This window comes from Manis pentadactyla, chromosome 5 (assembly GCF_030020395.1).
Source record: "Manis pentadactyla isolate mManPen7 chromosome 5, mManPen7.hap1, whole genome shotgun sequence".
Taxonomy (NCBI): domain Eukaryota; kingdom Metazoa; phylum Chordata; class Mammalia; order Pholidota; family Manidae; genus Manis; species Manis pentadactyla.
Genome location: NC_080023.1, coordinates 170,578,619 through 170,597,115, shown reverse-complemented (window position 1 = coordinate 170,597,115; position 18,497 = coordinate 170,578,619). Strand labels below are relative to the sequence as shown.

The 18,497-nt window shown below is 42.3% G+C and overlaps 1 protein-coding gene across 8 annotated transcripts in view; it reads left to right on the top strand.

Annotated features, from left to right (window-relative positions):
- Positions 1-17,293, top strand: part of ZNF217 (zinc finger protein 217) — a 35,506-nt gene extending 18,213 nt beyond the window's left edge. For 7 of the 8 annotated variants that reach the window (XR_008998026.1, XR_008998021.1, XR_008998022.1 and 4 more), the window contains 4 exons: positions 4,506-6,268; positions 9,572-9,685; positions 10,380-12,264; positions 13,159-13,292. Coding sequence is in view for 1 of the 8 variants with exons in the window: in XM_036901938.2 (XP_036757833.2) it covers positions 4,786-6,268; positions 9,572-9,685; positions 10,380-11,768; positions 13,159-13,268 (3,096 nt within the window). In the remaining 7 variants the exon portion in view is untranslated. Of the gene's footprint in view, positions 1-4,505; positions 6,269-9,571; positions 9,686-10,379; positions 12,265-13,158; positions 13,293-15,152 lie in introns of those variants that run through there. The other variant, XM_036901938.2, reaches the window with a different exon arrangement.
- The last annotated feature ends 1,204 nt before the right edge of the window (positions 17,294-18,497 follow it).

The window sequence follows — 18,497 nt, the reverse complement described above, 5'->3', positions numbered from 1 at the left end:
AAATAATTCTAATACTACATTTTTATTGTACTTTGGTCTCTAATCCTGTTTAGAACTGAGCACTTACATGAGACCATGTCCTATAGGAACTTGCCAAGCTTTTTGCCTTTGAACAAATCATTTACTTTTGAATAGTTTAGGTAATGTAGAATATTTTTTGAATATTTTATACTTTTTCTTTCATTAACCATCTTTTCAGTGTTTAAAGACAACTTTTAAGCATCTTTCCGCAGAGATATTAGGAAAGTCGGGTTGACTAGCTCATGGGTGTGACCTTCGTGATTTCCTTAGAATAGTGTTGAAGGATTTAAAGTTACAGATTTTGATTGCTACTGTAGACTACTACATAGAGGTCTCTCTCTGCCTGTCAGATTAAGAAAAAAAAGTAGTATGTGTAAAACACAGAAGGGAAATTTATAGAAAACTTACACTGTTTTCTAGCCAGATCTGGGAGATAATTTAGTAGTTCAGAGGATGCAAATGAACTGGCCAGAGACTAGCAGTTTGTTTAGCTTGCATGTTTTAATGATCCCATGTTTGGACACTTAAATAACTTGGAGTGGGGTCGGTGGAGATGTGTAGGAATTACTCGGCTGTAAATACAATTTCTATGGGTTTTTGAGGACTTTGAATACCATACCACGGTCATAAATATTCCATATTGAGAAATGTAAGGTAACCTGTTGCTGAAGTAGAGGTGTGCTGGCTCTGAAGGTTCCTAGTTTGAGTACATCTGTACATAAAGAACAGTCTCTCCAAGTTAGAGCAGTTGTCACCAAGGTGGCATTTACCTAGTTGTGCTTTTTCATTAAGCATTGCATGATGTGTCATATTTGCTGATCTCAAGATCTACAGCTGTGGCAGAATTCACATAGGTTTACTCACAAATGAATACCTGCTTTAAAAAACACAACAGAAGAAATCAGACTTATATTTTAGGCAGTTACAACAATGCGCTTTCTATTTTTTCCCCCCAAAGGTTGTGTTGTAAATTTAAAAGAAAGTATCTACATAAGTAATCAAAATATAAATTATATCCTAGTATTCTCTCAAAATATCAGGTTATACTGGATAACCTCTTACCTTAGGTGCTTTGGGGTATATGGTTGAAGGTTAAGTGCTATCATTTATCTGAGTAAAGTTTAAAATTTTTTTTCTTTAACATTGAAGAACATTTTTGTGAAGTACCTTTCAATAACCAAGTGTGTTGAGAATGTTTTTTCTGCAAACTAAAAGCATTAGACTGTAGGTGTTGGGCTGTAATGCCCTCCTTAACACCCTGGGCTGCTTTGTCAAAACAGACAAGTTATTAGCAGTGCCATCCTTGTTCTGTTGGCTTCTGTGTGACCTACATGCGGAAGGCAAAGGTTCTGGGAAGGCTGTGTGTGTGCATACACACTCGAATCGATTACAATGGTGATTTGTTATTAACAGTCAGTAGATTAGAATGTCTGCTATTTTTCAAAAGTTGTTCCTGTTTAAGTATTAAACTCACTCTAAAGATTTTATATTTTTGTTCAGCAGGTTGGTTTTAAGTGATGTATTGCAGCTTAAGAAAGTGTTTTGTCTGCTTACAGTTCCTAAGTCAAGAGTTGAAGGCGTTTGCTTATCAGAGATTTCCCTAGTTTGCTGCACATTTTTGTTTTGGTGGGTCGATAAGGAGGGTGGTTGTAGATCCAAGTGATGGAGTTTTGCTTGTGCCCGTCATCTTTACAGTATGATTATATGTGATTTTAAAATTATACTCTTGAAATTGTAGAGAATGATAATCCAATGATGGCCCTACATAGCTGTGTAGAAGTTTTGTTGAACAGTAATTTTTACCCTAAGATCAGTTACGGCTGGTGGCTGTGGCCAGGGATGTGCGAATACTGATTCTACACCTGTACGGATGATGGAGTGTTTGTCCATTTGTTCACCAGGTGCTCACTGAGGGCCTGTGCCAGGGGCCTCTTCTGGGCACTGGGGTTCAGTGGCAAACAAGGCCGGTGGGGTCTCTGCTTTAAAGGAATGACCCACGTTTTGGCCTTTGCGTGAATAGTAGATTGCTGTGATGCATGGTAGTCTGGTGCTCAGGACGGTGAGCACAATTAATGGCTGTCAGAATCTGGCCCAGAAGCTGCCCTGCAGGCAGTGCCTCAGTTCTGCCTGGGAGGGTCGTCTTCCGACCCTACTGGAAGACTTCCTGGCCCACAACTTCCTCCTCCTCTACTTCCTTCCCTTCACCTCCCAGCCTCCATCCTATTTACCCTCTGGGACAAAACTGAAGCTCCTCTTTCTCCTGAGATTTTTTCCCACTGTGCCTCCTTTACCAATCCTTAGAAACTGATGATGACTGACTTAACCTGGATTATGTGAACATTTCAGAGATTAAAAATAGAAACTAAACCATCTCTCTAAGACAGATATTTCCAGCATATGCCATTACCCTGGCTGATAAATAATAGGAATGCACCCAAATCATGTTTCTCATCCAGAGGTTGAGTTTAGGGTTGGTGTCTTTTGGGGAAAGATTATTTATAGAACAGCAGAGCTCCCCCAAATTTAAAAACGTCACAGACTAGTCAAATTTCTTTAAAAAAGAAAAAGAAAAAGACAAAAGATAAAGTTGAGGTTGTGACCTAGGGAGAACTGGCTTGGATTTTGCCAAGTTAGGACATTAAACAAAAACTGCTATTTGCGATTGCCACTCTTTCATTTTTTCAAAAGGGTATTTTGGCATCAGAAAGTAGAAAGGGTCTAAAATAAAGGACCCTCTTTATTCAAATTGAAATTAATCCTTGTAGCTTTGTGTAGAACTCTTGAGTTGTTTCTGTTTCTCATTTAGCTGTTGGCCAGTGAAGGGAGAGTTGTCAGAGTCTGATAACTGCCTTTCTAGAATATGTGCTGTTAATTTCTAAAGTTAAAATATTACCAGGACACTGGCATTAAGTCAGTACTTACTGAATGAGTAAATGACTACATAAAAACCTAAACTATCATTCTCGTCCAAATACCATTAAATGTCTTGATTAGCTTACTCATTAAATATTCTTTTGAGTATGTCTTTCCACAGATGGAGATCTACCCCCAGAACCATAGAATTTTAGGACTCTGAGAGTGATCCTATAATTTCACTGTCTGTGTTAGGTAGAGAAAAGTGAGGTATGTGGTGGTGACAACTTTAAGGTTGTGATGTAGGCAGGACTAGAACTCAGGTCTCTGGAGTGTTCTATTATATCCCACCTCCTTGGTAGTCAGTGGGTGTGTTTACCCTCCATTGTGATTACAACAAAAGACTGAGAAATTAAGATAAAACACTTGAGTACATTCTTTCTTTACCCTAATCTTTGATCTGCAGTCTTATTTAGAAAAGCCTAAGTTAAAGATCTGGTTTATTGAAAACTAAAGATAGCAAGAAGCATGAGAATTTTCCTTTTTGAGTGCAAACAAGGGGAAGAAATGTTTCCTCGTCTTCTCTGAGCCAGCTGGCCCTGCTCTTTGAGGAAGTGGAGAGAAGGAAAGTAAAATTTTTTGTTAACATTGCTGTTGGTGGGAGTAGTTTGCATGGCTTTTTGTGTGCTTGGGAAGAATTAAGTGACTTCAGCCAAAGAAATTGGGACTACTTAAAAACCTTTCTGTGCTTGCCATAAAGGTGGAGGGTATTGACTGTAGAGGTTAATTCTTCTCCAAGAGTGAAAATGAGCTTCTAAACAAAGTAATCCATTTTCACCTGGCCAGTGCATAATGTGAGAGGTGGATTAAAAATGAAAGGATCCATTTTCTGATTAAAGACTGTGCTGTGTTAAAGATTTTATTTTAAATGTGTACATTCATAAGGTAGATTTGTGTATTTTCTTATTTATTGTTTGGACAAGGAAGCCCTACCCTGATGCTTGTTGAAGGTGGAAAATTGTTGGAAGCAAACTGGGATTTGGGCTGTGGATTTGAGGTTTAGAAATCCACTGAAACAAAATACATTATTATCAAGGTTCCCCTTGGCCAAGGTGAGCAACAATTCTGAGATGTTCTGTATTTCTTGAATGGGAATTTTAGGAAAGATTTCTGGTCTTGTATGCTTATGTTATTGACCTATGTGTTTGTAATCTTCAAATGTACTTTTTAGGTGTTGTGTTTCTTGTATGTTTATATGTAAAATAATTTGAAACTGAGGCTCTGAAAATTTTACCTGAAGTGCTTCAGTTGTAATTTTTCACAATTGTTAGAGTCTCTGGATTTGTAGTTTCTGTCCTGAAACTGTACATTTTAGATTTAAACATTAAAGCACTGTGTTTTTAGTTTCTTAACTGGATGAAATTATAGCGATTTGGTAAGTGTAGTGTACTGATTGGACAAGTGCTAATGATGTAATTAATGAACATGTTTACCAGGATGCACTCTAGTGGTTGCGAGTGAAGCATTGAATGAGGTGCCTTCTCTGCTGCATGGAAAGACCTCTGAATCATCCACACCCACCTTCTCTTTTCTCTGGTTCTAGCTAACCATTTCTATTTTTGTCTCTTTAGATTTTGGAAATCCCTTGTCTCCAGATTGCTGGAATTGACTTGCTCAAGTGAATCACCCAATGGAGACAAAGAGAACTAATGCTTTGTGCTGACTCATATTTGAATCAAAGCATTGGGGAGTCTGTCTGACTTGTTTGTGGAAAGAACCAGTGATAGTCTGTATCACTGAGCTTCCTAAGACTTCTGAAGATAAGAAGTTAGAGGAATACATACTTTCTTTTGAACTTTTATAACAAATATTTGCTCTAGTTTTGAAGCCCAGGGCTGCTGGGCTTTGTGAATGACAAGTCTTACAAGTGACCTTATTCCAACTCCAGTAATTCCTCAACCGGATTCTTCTTTTATATGCAATCCTAAAGTGACAGAAAACATGCCAACCCAGTCCCTTTTAGTGTATCTAGATGGATCAGAAGTTATTGGCAATTCTCCTGGCAGCCAAATGGAGATAGAGGATGCCATGACACTAAAAGGGACTGCCACTGTTCCTTTCAGAGACACGCAAGAAAAAAACTCAATCCAAATAGAAGGATACATGCCCTTGGACTGCATGTTTTGCGATCAGACCTTCACACATTCAGAAGACCTTAATAAACATGTCTTAATGCAACATCGGCCTACACTTTGTGAACCAGCAGTTCTGTGTGTTGAAGCAGAATATCTCAGTCCTCTTGATAAGAAGCAAGTGAGAACAGGACCTCCAAAGGAGAAGAATTGCAAAGAAAATGAAGATTTTAGCTGTGAGGTATGTGGGCAGACATTCAGGGTCCCTTTCGACGTTGAGATCCACATGAAGAAACATAAGGACTCTTTCACTTACGGGTGTAATGTGTGTGGAAGAAGATTCAAGGAGCCGTGGTTTCTTAAAAATCACATGCGAACACACACAGGCAAGTCCGGGGCCAAGAGCAAACTGCAGGCTGGCTCGGGGAGCCCCGCGACCATCAACGAGGTGGTGCAGGAGTCCACAGCCCAGAGCATCTCATCTCCTTACAAAATCTGCATGGTCTGTGGCTTCCTGTTTCCGAATAAGGAAAGTCTAATTGATCACAGGAAGATGCACACCAAAGAAACAGCTTCCGGTACGAGCAGCGCACAGACAGACTCTCAGCAGGAGGGGATGCCATCTCCAGGGCAAGAGTTCTTGCAGTTTTTAAACCTGAGGCCAAAATCTGACCCTGAAACCGTGAAGACGCCTGCAAAATGGATACCTCAGCTCGACCCATTCACCACCTACCAGGCATGGCAGCTGGCCACCAAAGGGAAGGTGGCCATTTGCCGACAAGTGAAGGAGCATCCAGGGCAAGAAGGGAGCACCGACAATGACGATTCGTGCTCAGAGAGAGAAGAGCTTCTAGAAATTTGGAATGTGAACAAAAGCCATCCCGAAGGTTCTGGGAAGTCCAGAACAAGTAAAAGCGGTTGTGCGGGCCTCTCACAAGATAAAGAGAAGCCTAGACACGCCAGCAGTGAAGTGCCTTCCGTGGATGCAGACCCCAAGTCGCCCAGTGCCAAGGAGAAGCCGACGCATTGCTCCGAGTGCGGCAAGGCCTTCAGGACCTACCACCAGCTGGTCCTGCACTCCAGGGTACACAAGAAGGACCGGAGGGTGGGTGCCGAGTCGCCGACCATGGCCGCAGACAGAAGGCGGCCCAGGACGTGTGCTCCAGACCTGACCACCACCGTGGAGGAAAATGGAGCCACTGACCGAGAGGGTGGCTCTGAGGACGGCTCCGAGGATGGCCTTCCAGAAGGGCTCCATTTGGGTGAGTGGCCCCACCGGCAGGCTGGGGGTGCGAGGAGAGGGTCTGAGTCCAAGCTCTTTCCCGGAGCCACTCCGGTGTAAGTCGCTGAACCTCTCAGGACCTTAGTTTTCTCATTTCTTGAACAACAGGGCCAATGAGGAGGCCTCCTTACTCTCAAGGTTTCTTCCTGTTCTGAAAATTCTGTGCTTTTGTTTTGCTAACAGGAGCCTCCCACACACCCATTTTAACTTGTGCATCCCCCTAAACAGTGCTTCTTAACTGGGGTGATTTTTGCCACCAGCGGATGTCTGGCAGCATCTGGAGATTACTTTTTGTCACCACAACTGTGTTGGCATGTGAGCTGGCACCCAGTGACCCAGTGCACACTGCAAAGGACAGCCCCGCCAGAAGGATAGGACCCCAAATGTCAGCAGCATCAGGGCTAAGAGACCCTGGCCTTTGCTTATGTTTTTCTGGCATTCCCGATGTTACCTATGAAAACAGGTTATCTTTACATGCAGGAAACTTCCCTTTCTGTCCAGGCCCAGCTCACACATTTATTCCACATGGATTTCTAGTGGTCACAAAAGGTATTGGGAAAGGATAAACCAGAGCAAAAAATACTAGATGTTTGACCATTTGGTACTTCTTGGTACCCTGTCATTTATGTGTGGGGGTCTAGTATTCATTAATAGCTCAGTAACTAAAACAATTTGTAAAATAAAGGGAAAAGTGAATGCATCAGATGTTTTAAAGAACCCTCATTTGCTAACCCAAATTTTTAATGTACTGGTGGCATTCTTAGGAAGTGGAGGCCATCACTGAAGGCTTGTCGTTAGTGTTTCTTGAGTCCTAATGGGCATTGTTTAGGGCAGAGGATTCCACCTGTGGTTCAGATCTTGCCCATCTTCACTTAAACAGGGCTTCTCTTGTCCATTTAATATTTTGTTTGGATAAAGGATTCTGCTGCTTGGAAACAGTTAAAGCCCCTGCATAATCAACAAGTGAATGATGAGAACATGAATTAGTCTTAGAGAAACATTATCATTTACAAAATTGTCTTGGCTTAGACCAGTGCTGCCTTCTTTCATTGTAATTTGCTCATGTGTTGGTCTTGGAAGACTCCGTGTGTGGGGCCCAGGGTGAGGCTGACCAGATGATACACTGGGCTCTGCGCTTCTCGGAAGCCGGGGTTTGTTCTGATCACGTGATGGATGTGCAGTTTTCATATCAAATGTTTAGAATGTTTTCAGTTTCTTGGGACACAAGAGACCTAGCGCTTAGCACACAAAACCTTCCGTTTTCAGCAGTCTAGAAAACATGTAATGCTGTCTGAATGCCATCCCCAAAGGGGCTCTAAACACAGACCTCTAGGCTTCTCTAAGTGATCCCTGTGCGTGCGGGCACCCTCAGGTGCAGCAGTGGACAGATGAGTGGGCCTGGGCGATGCCCCAGTGCACTGGCAGACATGAAATGGCCAGTCACATTCTGCTCTGAGGTGGTGTGGCCGGAAGAGTCAGGCAGAAGACTGGGGCTAGGTCATCAGGTGGATAGAGTACCAGATAATAGCTGGGAGCGCCGAGACTTGCCTTTAGTCTGGTTCTACCACTGCGTGGTTCTGTGACTGATAACATGTTGATTAACCTTTCTTTGCCCTGATTTCCTTGTTTGCAACATTGGTTGATCCACCCTTGTCTTCCCATCTCCCAAGGATGATTTCAACAGCCTATTTATAAAAAGTTCACATTCCTTTAAAGGACAGCATTGAAAATCAAAGGTTGTGCTAAAGGAGCAGGAACCAGGCAGATGCAGACATTTCAGGTCCCTTGTGTTAAAATACGGACATTTCATAACTTATTGGATATGATGCAACATACCATAAATCCTGACACATAGTTGGAAGTAGGAAATTGCAATAAGGTGCAGGCTCAGCTATAGCAAACTCAGCTAGTTGGGTGTGTTTGTAAGAAAGCTGGACATTCTCTGTTTAGGGAATGGATTTTCCTAGATCTGTAGTATGATGTGGTCTTCTAGATTTACCTTAGTGTTACTACTGTCAACCTGGCTTTCTTTGGATTTACTTCAAGAAGATCAAAAGGCAAATTAATATTTTATTTTTTCCAACTTTTATGAATTGTAATAATTATACATGTCATGACACCTTTTTAGAGCAGAGGTTGTCTCACAGTTGGATGAGGTGGTTGGGTCATAGGTGGATACATTTTCCTCAGGGAGTTTAGAGGCGTCAGGGATTGTCCCATCGACTTCATTGTATCTGGAGGATCACTAAGGTTTGCTTGTAAGTTGCTTTTTATAAATCAGTAAGCTGTCAATAATATAGGTTTATTTAATATCTAAATGCCGAATGCGGGAGGAGTAGAGGAGAGGCCTCTTACCAGGTTTTCCATATTTAAGAGATGACTTCTGTTGTTACCATTGTAATGTGTTGTGATGTGACCTGAAGTCAGGGCTTTATCTGGAACTTTCACACTTGGGTTTGGAGAGTGGTGTTTTAACTGCAGCATACCTAATTGTCTTTGGAGGGCTGGTGTTTGAAGAACAATCATCCTTTAATTAGTGTCCCCAGTGTTGTTCACTGTCCTGATCATCCTGCAGGGATCGACGGTGAAAGTTTAATGCATTGTAATTTGGCAGCAGACTCTGATTTGTCAGATATGATTTTGCCCATGTGGGTGCCTGTGGATGATACTATCTGTTCCCCAAAGCTGCTAAATTTTGACAAACTTTCCTGGGTGTTTGTCCAGTCTCCAGTCTTTCATTTTCTGTAAAGATTAAATTGTGCTTGCTACCCTCTAGTGGTAACTTGCCTAATCTTAAGATAAAAAACTTTCTTTGGTGGTTGGGAAAATTGGTCTTTCATATTAGCTCAGTTTTCTCAGTCCTTATTCTGAAGAGGCTGGTTGGTCCAGCCAGCGTTTGCAGTCTTGCCTCAGTTGCCAGGTCTGCTCTTTTGAGACCTGTTGGGAGAGCACAGAGCTGCCCCGTGCATTTGGACTATTATGTGGTCTTTATTGGGTTTAAGACAAATGAAGAACTGAATCTTTAATATCAAACTCTGCTATCCTCAGAAAAAAACGAACAAAAACAGAACAAAACAAAACAAAAACGTGTTAGGAAGTTTTCAAAACTTCATATAACCTCAAAACAACACTTGGTGTGTTTTTAGCCTTTTTGGTTTTATGCCAACCAACCCTAGGTTATTGTATGCTTTCCAAAGATGTTTGTATCAGTAGTTAAGCCACCTAGCCTTCCTCATGTACTTGAACTATCTTCTCACATAAGTATTTTTGTTTCTGCTTTCAGACAAAAATGATGGAGGAAAAATAAAGCATCTTACGTCCTCAAGAGAATGTAGTTATTGTGGAAAGTTTTTCCGTTCCAATTATTACCTCAATATTCATCTCAGAACGCATACAGGTAAGAATTTAAGATTTTTTTTGAAAGCATGTATTCAAAGAATTATGTAGTTCTGTGTCTTATTTTGTTCAAATACTCTGTTAGATCCTTGAAAAAGCTTAAGCATAAACATGTAATGTGTTGATTGCAGCTGTCAGTTCAGTTCTTTTAGTGTCATTGTAACTTGAACAAACTTGCTGTTTTGAAGTTAGCTTTTTGTTTAGTTTCTTACCACTGTGTCCTGACTCTCATCTTATTAAAATCTCTTTAATGTTTTATTATGCCACAGCCTTTTTTTTTAGAATGAAATGAGAATATATTTAGTAGCCTTGTCCTTAGATTGCAGAAGCAGCTATGATGTAATGGTTTAGGAGGCCACGGGGACTTGAATTTCCTCTCTTGCACGTTCTGGTTGTGTGACGTTGGGCAGTTTTCTGCGCCCTGGTTGTGGGAAGTAAGAGTGGGATGGTGGTAGCACCTTCCAGAGGGCAATTGATAAATTAGATAAGCTTAAAGTGTGCTGTTTTACTGTTTTAATTCAAGATGTGTTCACATTTTCCAATATTCGGTATGATAAGGGTGATAAAACAGCTCATGAAAAATCGTGGTTGTGAAGATGAGCAGAAAGGAAAGAGTGGTTTTCTCTCCAGGTTAGTCTTCTGCTTTGATGCCTGTTTCATAAACTTGGGTAACATAGTGACAATTCTTGTTTCAGGTGAAAAACCTTACAAATGTGAATTCTGTGACTATGCTGCAGCGCAGAAGACCTCCCTGCGGTACCACCTGGAGAGGCACCACAGGGACAAGCAGATGGACACCGCCCCCGAGGCCAGGGACGCCAGCAAACACCTGGACGCCGACGATGCACTACTCACCGCCCACAACACGCAAACCAAAAATTCGAAACGATTTTCTAATGGTGCCAAAGATGTTAAAGGCAGCCCACCCACAAAGCAATTTAAGGGGATGGCCGCTGCCTTCCAGAACATTCTGGGCAGCGCTGTCCTCTCACCAGTACGCAGAGATACTCAGGATTTCATTCATAATGCAACCAATGACAGTGCTGATAAAATGATCAAAACTCCTGCGCCAGCTTATTTGGACAAGTTAAAGAAGAGGCCAGCTGTGAAACCTGCGCCGAGTGACCTCACCTGCAGAACTGAAGCGGACGGCGCCGCCCCGTCAGGGGAGGCCAAGGGGGAGGCCGGCCGCCGGGAGAGGAGGGCGGAGGCTGCGGCCAACTGCAAGGAGGACTCTCAAGAGAAGCCTTTGAACTTATCTCTTGGGGCTCTGCACAGCTGCCCGGCAATTTCTTTGAGCAAAAGTTTAATCCCAAGCATCACCTGCCCATTTTGTACCTTCAAGACGTTTTATCCTGAAGTTTTAATGATGCACCAGAGACTGGAGCATAAGTACAACCCTGACATTAACAAAAACTGCAGAGGCAAGTCTTCGCTCCGGAGCAGGCGCACCGGGTGCCCACCCGCACTCCAGGGGAAGGACGTGCCTCCGCTGGTGACCTTCCGCAAGCCCAAGCCCAAGCCTGCCCTGCCCGCGCAGCCCAGGCCTCTGCCGGCCAACCGAGCCAAGCCGAGCCCCCCAGGCCCGGGCCGGATGCCCCCACCGGGGCCTGACACCAGCACTTTAGCACCCAGCAACCTGAAGGCGCCCCGGCCGCTGCCCGAGGTGCCTGCTCCGGAGAAGGCGAGGCGACCCGAGACCCGGCTGAAGCCCGCCCGGGATGCGCCCTGGGCCCCACCGGGGAGGGACTATTTCTGCGGCCGTGCCACCCCCGAATTCGGGGAGCCGCTCCCCAAAAGGCTCAAGCCCTGCACGGCATCTCTGGATGGGGACCAGTCGGGGCCCACTTACCGGCGGGGCTTCGAACTCCCCAAGTACCACGTGGTGCGTGGGGTGCCGTCGCTGCTGCCCCAAGAGTGTGTGTGCCCACCTCCCGCAGGGCTGCCCCCCAAGCCCAGGTTCATGGGATCCAGTGAGGCGGAGCCCGCTGGCCTGCTGACTGCGCAGAAGCCCTTTGGGGGCTCCGGGCCACTCTTCGCCTGCGGCCCCGCGGGTAGCCCCACGGCTGGCCCGGCGTTGGAAGGTACGGTTGGGCCCAGCTTGCTGGAGTTGTGGATGTGGGGGCCAGGTGACACCCAACATGTTCTTAGACTCGGCCATGGTTGTGACCCCAAACTCAGCCCTACAAGACAAAACCTTACCCCTGAGTATTCAGTTTCTCCAATTACTTTGGTTTCTTTCCCTTTGGGGTGGTGATGTAAAGAGGGCAGGACCGTAGTCCGGCCCATTCCTGGCCCGCTGTGGAAGGTCCAGGTGCACGTAGACTCGGCTCACCTCTCACATTGGCCTCGTTTTATCCTGGCACACTGTTGGCTGCCCAGCCCTCAGCCCCAGCCTCGCCTGGGATTTGGGACATTTCTGTCCATGCTTACCCACCCCCACCAGACTCTGAACTCTGTCAGACCACAAAATGCCCCTTCTGTCACTTTGAATTGCCAGCAGCCCTGTTATGCCCCCATAAGGGGACTCAAGAGGGTGAAATATCCCTGAAGATCCTTGGCCTGCCTGGAGCATAAAGTGTAAGAACTGCTGGTTAAATCATCGTTGACCAGTTGTGATGTTAGGACTTCTAGAATTATACCACCTTATCTATATTCTAGACTTTGTTAAATGTTAAGTGAATTTTAAAAGTCACCTTATTTTGTGGATACTTTGGATTGCTCCCCTGGAAATAGTTTTAAAGCTCCTGCTTCCTCCTGGCTGCGTTTCCTAGATGTGTCCGGCCCATGCCTGTGCATGTAAAAGGTGGATCAGTCTGTCCCACTTGGCAAACGGGATTAAACCATGCCTGCCTTTGTGGGATATAAACTGTAGGTCTGTGCCAGCCCCAGAGACAACCCATTTGAAACCTCTCAGTTTGTATTTCAAATTAAGGTTCTGTTTGGGGGCTGTGCTCTGTCAGGACAGCTGGATGACAGTTGATCTGGTACGGATACCAAATTAAAAAACAATTGCTTTAACACACTCCAGTGAATGTTATAAAAATTGTAATGAAATATTAAATTTTGCAGCCTTTTGATTAAAGGAATGCATTTTTCCTCCTTCACTTAAAATGGACACGACTTGAAGAGAGAGGGCTCTGTGTTGCAAATGAAGCCCTTTTTTAAATTGGTGTTTTTGTCTTTTATGCAGTTTTGGTTTATGATGCACTTAAGTTTAAAATATTTTATGTTACCTTTTTTTTTTGGCTTTTTAAAATTCTTGATGACATGTCCTTAGATGATTTTAGCTTCAGTGACTTAAAATTCTGTGCTAACAAATCTTCTTAGACATTTCTGCTGTAATTTCATGTGTGTGGCTGATATATTCTGATCACATTAGCAGTCAGGACCCTCCCCCACTCCCCAAATACATCTTACCTAATTGTTGAACTGAATTCTGAATGCCCTTCTACACTTTTTTTTTTAAATTAGGAAAAAGGCCTGTGTCCTATCAACACTTATCTAGCAGCATGCTACAAAAGAGAAACTACGAGAATTTTATTGGGAATGCACATTATCAACCAAATGACAAAAAAACTTAACTTCCTATTTGGGGGAAGAAAGGTGAGCATATACAGTGTATTGATTTTATTTAATTGAAGAGAAACCATCTAGCTTTAAACCAATACAACATGAAGTAAAATTGCTTTTCATGTTAATTTTGAATTAAGACTGAGAGTGCTCTGGGTGTCTGGATATCAGTGATGATGGAAAATATAAAAGAATGTATAATAGCAACTGGAATTTACTAAATGGTCAATGAAGTGTTTTATAATAATGACCTCATTTAATCCTTTACACCAGGGGGCTTTAGGTCAGGAATTAGCAAATTGTCCTCCCTATTTTTGTCAGTAAAGTTCTTTTGGCACACAGCCATGTTCATTCTTTTACCTCCTGTCTATGGCTGCTTCTGTGCTAAACTGCCAGAGTTGGGTAATTGCCACAGGGACCACATGGGCTGCAGAGCTGAAAATACTTACTCTCTGGCCCTTTCCAGAAAAAGTTTGCTAAGCCCTGGATTCGGGGGTCCTGTGCACACTTTACAGATGTGGAGACTGAGGCTTGGATCGTGCAACTTGCCCAGTGCCTCACTCTGCCTGGTTTTTGGCCTAGACCTGCACCGTGAGAGCCTCTGCCCCAGTCCTCCAGTTTAGGAGCTTGTTCAAAACCTTTGTAAATCCTTACCTGTTGTGGAGGGGATTGGCATAGGAGCAAGTGGGTTTATTTTGACTTTTTGGTTCACATGGCACGTGTATCTAACTGTAGCTCCCCACGTGACTCAGGTAGTAAGTAGCCTTGGAGTTACATGCATGTTAGTTTTAGTTAGTTCCGAGTTTGGGTCGAGGCTGTGATGTCCATGTACTGGTTACACTAGGACTCATACTCACGGCAGCCTCTGACTGATGCCTGCTGGATCCAGACCCAGAGATGAAAAGATAGTCATGGTTCAGGGCAGAATCTTTCCTTTCTGTTTTCACCCCGACATACCCGGGGCACATCAGGCACAAGCAGCTCTACCACGTTCTCTCCCCGTCAGACGTTATAAGCAGAATGAGTGAGTAAGATGGTGTCGTCACAGGAATGAGATTCTGTCCACTCCCCAGGAAAACATGGAAGCAGTCTATGGGTTAGGAGGACAGATGCACGATACATTACAGCCAGTCAGTAACGGCGCATGGTTAGCCCGTTTGTCCAGCACTGGTCTCCTGCAGCCTCTGGGCTTCTCTGCGTTTCCGTCCACCCGGAACATGCCTCCCGCACCCTCTGCCAAACAATCTCTTTCTGATACTTCTGGAGCAGGTCACGTCATTTCTACAAAATGTGTGCTGGGAGCTAGGGGCTTCCTCATTTGTGTTCCCTCTGTGGTGGTTCATACCCATTTCTGCCCATCTTACCCTGTGTCTGACTTCACTGCTAGCAAAGCTTGAGAGGGAGACCCTTTGTTTAGTGCCCACCTCACTGCCAGGAATATGGATAAAAGTTGGTAGATGTTGGCTGAACAAATGATGTTATGGTTCATGCACCTTCCTCCTGGAGGGAGGTAATTGTAAGTCATTTGTTTTGTCAAAAGTACTCCTGGTCCGTGCTATGTATTTTCCTTTCATAAGGTACAAACATGCAATTTCTTGTGGGTGGTAATTGCCTTTGCCAGACTTACTGTGATAGAAATTCTGACACTTGCTTGAATTACCTTTGTTACATCACTCTTAAGTCTGAATTAGCATCCCCTAAGTAGCACAGCATCATCTATTTAGTCTCCTGTTACTTTGATTGCAGAATTTGAGCCTAAGTGGAACCTTATTGCAGTTCTAGATCCCTTTAGTTCTATTTATTTATTACACCCTTTTCTTTAAAAAGAAGTAAAAGGTGTTTCTAAGTTGTATTGTGTTTTATTTTAATCACTTTTTAAACCTTTTTCCCCATAGGTCTTGGTGGATATAAGTGTGTACCCTCCGCCAGATTAAATTAGCTCATCCTTTGAGAAAGCAAACGGTGAAAGCTACTGAGTTAAGCTGTGACTGCACTGTGCATACGATATACAAGGAACACTACGGTTTTGTAAAGCTGTTCTAACTTTTGAACCAAATAGCAATAAAAAACTATAGCTGGAACAGTTGAATTGTTCACAAATGGAGACGGAAATCTCTATTTTGCGCCTGAATAATATTTTTTTTTAGAATTGACCAAATAAGTGGAGTTCTTTGCATACTTGAGCGCTGCTGACAAGGAATCATTTGGATTGGGGGTGGGTGGGTTGGGTAGGGAGAAAGTATATAATGCTTGCACCTCAGGTAAAAATCTGTAAATGCATAAGTTGTAACCTTGTTTAAATACTGTGTGTCTTCTTTTTTTCTAAAGTAGCTCATCACTTTGAGCAGTTTCTGCTATTTGTGCTCTTTCATTTAAAATGTATGTTTAAAAAAATTTGTTTTTCAATTATTTGTATTATGGTAAATCCTCTGCCGTCTATTGTCTTAACAAAATTGTTAACGGAAGTATTGACCCTCTATGAATATGTGCTGCATGTAATTGAGGTCAGCCATTCTGATTTTGGTGCCCTTGGATTGCAAATTTCAGTATCAACTGAAGGAGAGTCCAGATCCACAGTCCTTTTCTGAGGGAGTGGGGTATTTGTGGGATTTTTAACTGCCATGTGTCTACAGAGAAACATTTTCTCTGCAAAGCAGCCGAATATCCAGTGGATGTACCAAATTGTGTGTGGAGTTACTTAAATCTGTTTCCTATCAAAGTAATAATTTGTGGGAAAATTCATTTTTCTGAGCATTTGCCTAAATTAATATTTAGAAAATAGAAATGCCAACTTACTACATGTGAATTACATATATTAGAAACAATTTTAAAGGAAATGAAGGTTTTTGGGTAAATTTTAGGTTTGCATTTGTAAGTCTCGGTGTGTCAGTCATTTGGGTTAACAGTTGACATGTTCGTGTGAATCACAGACACACATACTGAATAAGGAACCGCCAGCTGAGCCTTCTGGGAGTTGGGGAAGAGGTCATCTGTTTCTGGACCTCAGTTGTCTTCCCATTTTTGGTTGTTTTGAAGCAGCAGTGTTTTTCTCAGTGCACATACAACTTAGGTTTTAAAGAGAGAATAGCCATCAGCTGGCTTGCTAGATGTTTTAAATTTTTGTTCCCTTAATATGCAATCCATGGCTGAGTGTATTCAGCAGTACATGGGGTTAGCAACACAGAATATTTTATTAAGAAAACTGTTTCAGAAATAATTTTGCACTGTAAAGGGAAAAGTCCTGAAAGAATCCTGATGTTTTTTATTTTGTTTTCATAATGCAACATGAGGCGTACTTGATAGAGAAGTCTTAAACTCCTGTGTTAAAGGGAGACCTGATTGGGGATCGGTCTGCTGGCATTGCAATGAAGTGCTTTGTATCAGGAAAGTGTACACTATTTACCTTATTTCCTGTTCACAAGCTGAGCCATATGTACATAATCTAGATTTTTGTTTTCATAGTTTTGCACTTTTATAGCCTATTTTTGAAGATTAACACACTTGCAAGGTGATTAACTTGATCTTTGCCTAATCCAATGAGTGTTACAGAAAGCTTGCTGTGACTATAAATGTAAATCTTAAAAGGGGATACTTAATAATAGAGGGCTGAAGTTTAGCCCTGTATTTAAAAAAAAATCACCAAATCTATTTGAAACCAAGTCAATTCATGTTATGCTGAAATTGTGGGGACTTTCAGATTTCTCCTTTCTATCCACATTTCTGACTGCAAAAAATACCAGTTTCTTTTTCTACAGCCCTTGTACTCCAAAATGTTTTTTTATCCATCAGTATTATATATTGGGATACTACTGGTTTTGTATGTATTTTTTTTCTTTCTTTGAAACAACAGTACATATAATAGAGGTACAGTCCGTTGGATTTTTGTTTATGTATTTATTTCATTCCATTTTGATTTATTTTAATTGTTGATACTTAAGTTGTCCAACAGTAGACATTACTTGTTTTATTTATGATATATTTCAGCTTAAAGTTATGTTATTATATGTGAATGTAAATATAGATTTGGTGTTTTGCAGTCTGGGGTTTTGGTCTTTATTGTGTGTTCCTGGTTTCTGATTTTGTTTTATGTAACTTTTCATAAATACAATTTTAAAATGCACAGTAATGGAGAAAGGAAATAGTCCACACATGCCTGTCAGACCCATTTTGCCAGTCTTTGCAGTGCCCCCACACCCCCTCCAAGTATTTTAGAGCAAATCTTTGATGTGATTTAATTTCAACCCCCAAGTACTTCAGTACTGTCTCTAACAGATAAGGGTTTTTCGTGATCACACCTAACTAAATGGACAAGGATTTCTCACAACCAATTTCCGTATCTGTGTTTCTCTGTTGTGTCCAAAATGTCGTCTTACAGTTGTAAATTGTGATCAGGATCCAAACAAGATTGATATAATCTGTTTTAATTGATAGGTTAATCTTAAACCTATTTTAATCTAACCTCCCCACTCACCCCCCCTCCCACATGCCCCTGCCTCCCCTGCACAATGAAGTTTATTGAAGAAACTGGGTCATTCGTCCTGTAGAAGTTTTCACATAATCATTTGTGGTTTCATCTAACCTGTTTCTCAGCTTTTATATGTCTTATAAACTGGTCGATTTAAGTCTACAGGTTTAAAGTAGATTTGAGCTCAGTTTTGGAGAGCTGGCGGCTCTACGACACATACAGTATTTTGCTTTTCCAACCTTTAGTGATATTGTTTGGTGTGTCGGGTTGTGGACTAACCAGCCATTATAAAGTTCCCCATCAATATTTCTCCTTTAGATTTTAGCAGCCATTTATGAACATTAGGAATGTAGAGAGGTAAAGCTCTGTCATTCCTTATGCATTTGTTAGTTGGAATTCTGTAAAGAAGTTCTCACTTGTGATTATTGGGTAACCTTGAAATACCTTGAACAGAGAAGGATAAATGCTTGATTTTTCCATTGATTCACCAGCTTTGAGAATAATGAATTTGGTGTCCATCTTTAAGACATGAATGGTGCAAGAACTTACCGATTTTTTGTTACGAGCGTATTGTACGTTCGATTAAGCAATGGTAGGCATTTTGATGCTCCTGTCTTTGGCCAACAGGGACTCCCAAGTTGGCTCAGTGTGTTTGAGACACTGTCTGAAGGCTTCTTAGGTTTTGTCATGGGAAGAGTTTCCACCTCATCTTGAATGTTGCCTGACCAGGACCTGGAGACAGTTATTTCTCCAAGGATCCCGGGTTCCTTTTATG